This window comes from Octopus bimaculoides, unplaced genomic scaffold (assembly GCF_001194135.2).
Source record: "Octopus bimaculoides isolate UCB-OBI-ISO-001 unplaced genomic scaffold, ASM119413v2 Scaffold_122307, whole genome shotgun sequence".
Lineage (NCBI taxonomy): Eukaryota > Metazoa > Mollusca > Cephalopoda > Octopoda > Octopodidae > Octopus > Octopus bimaculoides.
The window spans coordinates 33,137-34,366 of NW_026370633.1; the positions used below are offsets into that span (position 1 = coordinate 33,137).

General features: G+C 43.7%; 1 protein-coding gene across 1 annotated transcript in view; it reads right to left on the bottom strand.

Annotated features, from left to right (window-relative positions):
* LOC106880436 (phosphoribosyl pyrophosphate synthase-associated protein 1) overlaps window positions 1-314 on the bottom strand; it is an 8,827-nt gene extending 8,513 nt beyond the window's left edge. The window contains exon 1 of the mRNA XM_014930359.2: window positions 53-314. Within this exon, the coding sequence (XP_014785845.1) occupies window positions 53-171 (119 nt within the window). The 5' untranslated portion in view covers window positions 172-314. The remainder of the gene's footprint in view (window positions 1-52) is intronic.
* Between the last annotated feature and the right edge of the window lie 916 nt (window positions 315-1,230).

A 1,230-nucleotide genomic window follows, 5' to 3' on the forward strand; every position in this document is an offset into this window, starting at 1 on the left:
ATATATATATATATATATATATATATATAGGTATGTATATGTCTCTACTCACTCTGCTATAAGCTGAGCCAAGCCGGGATGCGAATTCCCTGCCAGAATCATCATGGGTCCTTTTTGGCCGAGAGAGCCCAGGTTGGAGGGCCGCGACACCACAACCTCTTGGCATGCCATCACACCAAACTACAACGGTACGTTAATTTTTATCCTCTGTCTTCTCCCTATACAACAGGGGGGTAACCTTAGCAGTGATGGTCGCGTCTGGAAGCAAGCTAGACCTCTCTATATATAGATATATAGATATGGAAGAGGAGGTAACTCCTGTCTACCTGGTCTGATGAGAACGGAAGTGACGTCAGGTGAAGTTTTTATTGAAATGTATTTTCGAATATATTTCTATTTATTTATTTATATTCGCTTTGATTGTTGTCTTTATTGTTGCTTTTTGGTTGTTATGGCATTGGCGGGATGGTGGTGGGAGAGTTGTTGTTGTTGGTGGAGGTGGTGATGGTGAAGACGAGGGAGATAATTATGGTGGTGGCGGTGGCGAGCTTCTTGTCCTAGTTCTTGCAGGGCCGTCTTAACAGCATTAACAACGTGCCCATGCCTTTCGCCGGTACTAATATATTGTGATGATAATGATGATGATGATGATGAGCATGGTGGTGGTGTGACGGCGTGGTATTATTTCATGCTGGAAAGCGACGAGCTGACAGGATCAAGGCCAGATTTGCCTTTCGGTTTTTCGGACTCGATGAAAAAGAAAAATTTTTTAAATACCAGCTGAAATCAACCATTCCTACTGCCCTAGAATTTGAAGCCTTAGGCCTACAGCAGAAAGGATAAAACTGGCAAGATGGCAGAATCGTTAGCGCGCCGGGCGAAATGCTTAGCGGTATTTCGTCTGCCGTTACGTTCTGAGTTCAAATTCCTCCGAGGTCGACTTTGCCTTTCATCCTTTCGGGGTCGATAAATTAAGTACCAGTTACGCACTAGGGTCGATGTAATCGAGTTAATCCGTTCGTCTGTTCTTGTTTGTTCCCTCTATGTTTAGCCCCTTGTGGGCAATAACGAAATAGGTATTTAGTCTGTCTTTACGTTCTGAGTTCAAATTCTGTCAAGGTCGACCTTTCGGGGTTGATAAATTAAGTACCAGTTAGGCACTGGGGTCGATGTAATCGACTAGTCCCCACCCCCAAAATGAATTTGAGGCCTTGTGCCTTCAATAATTTT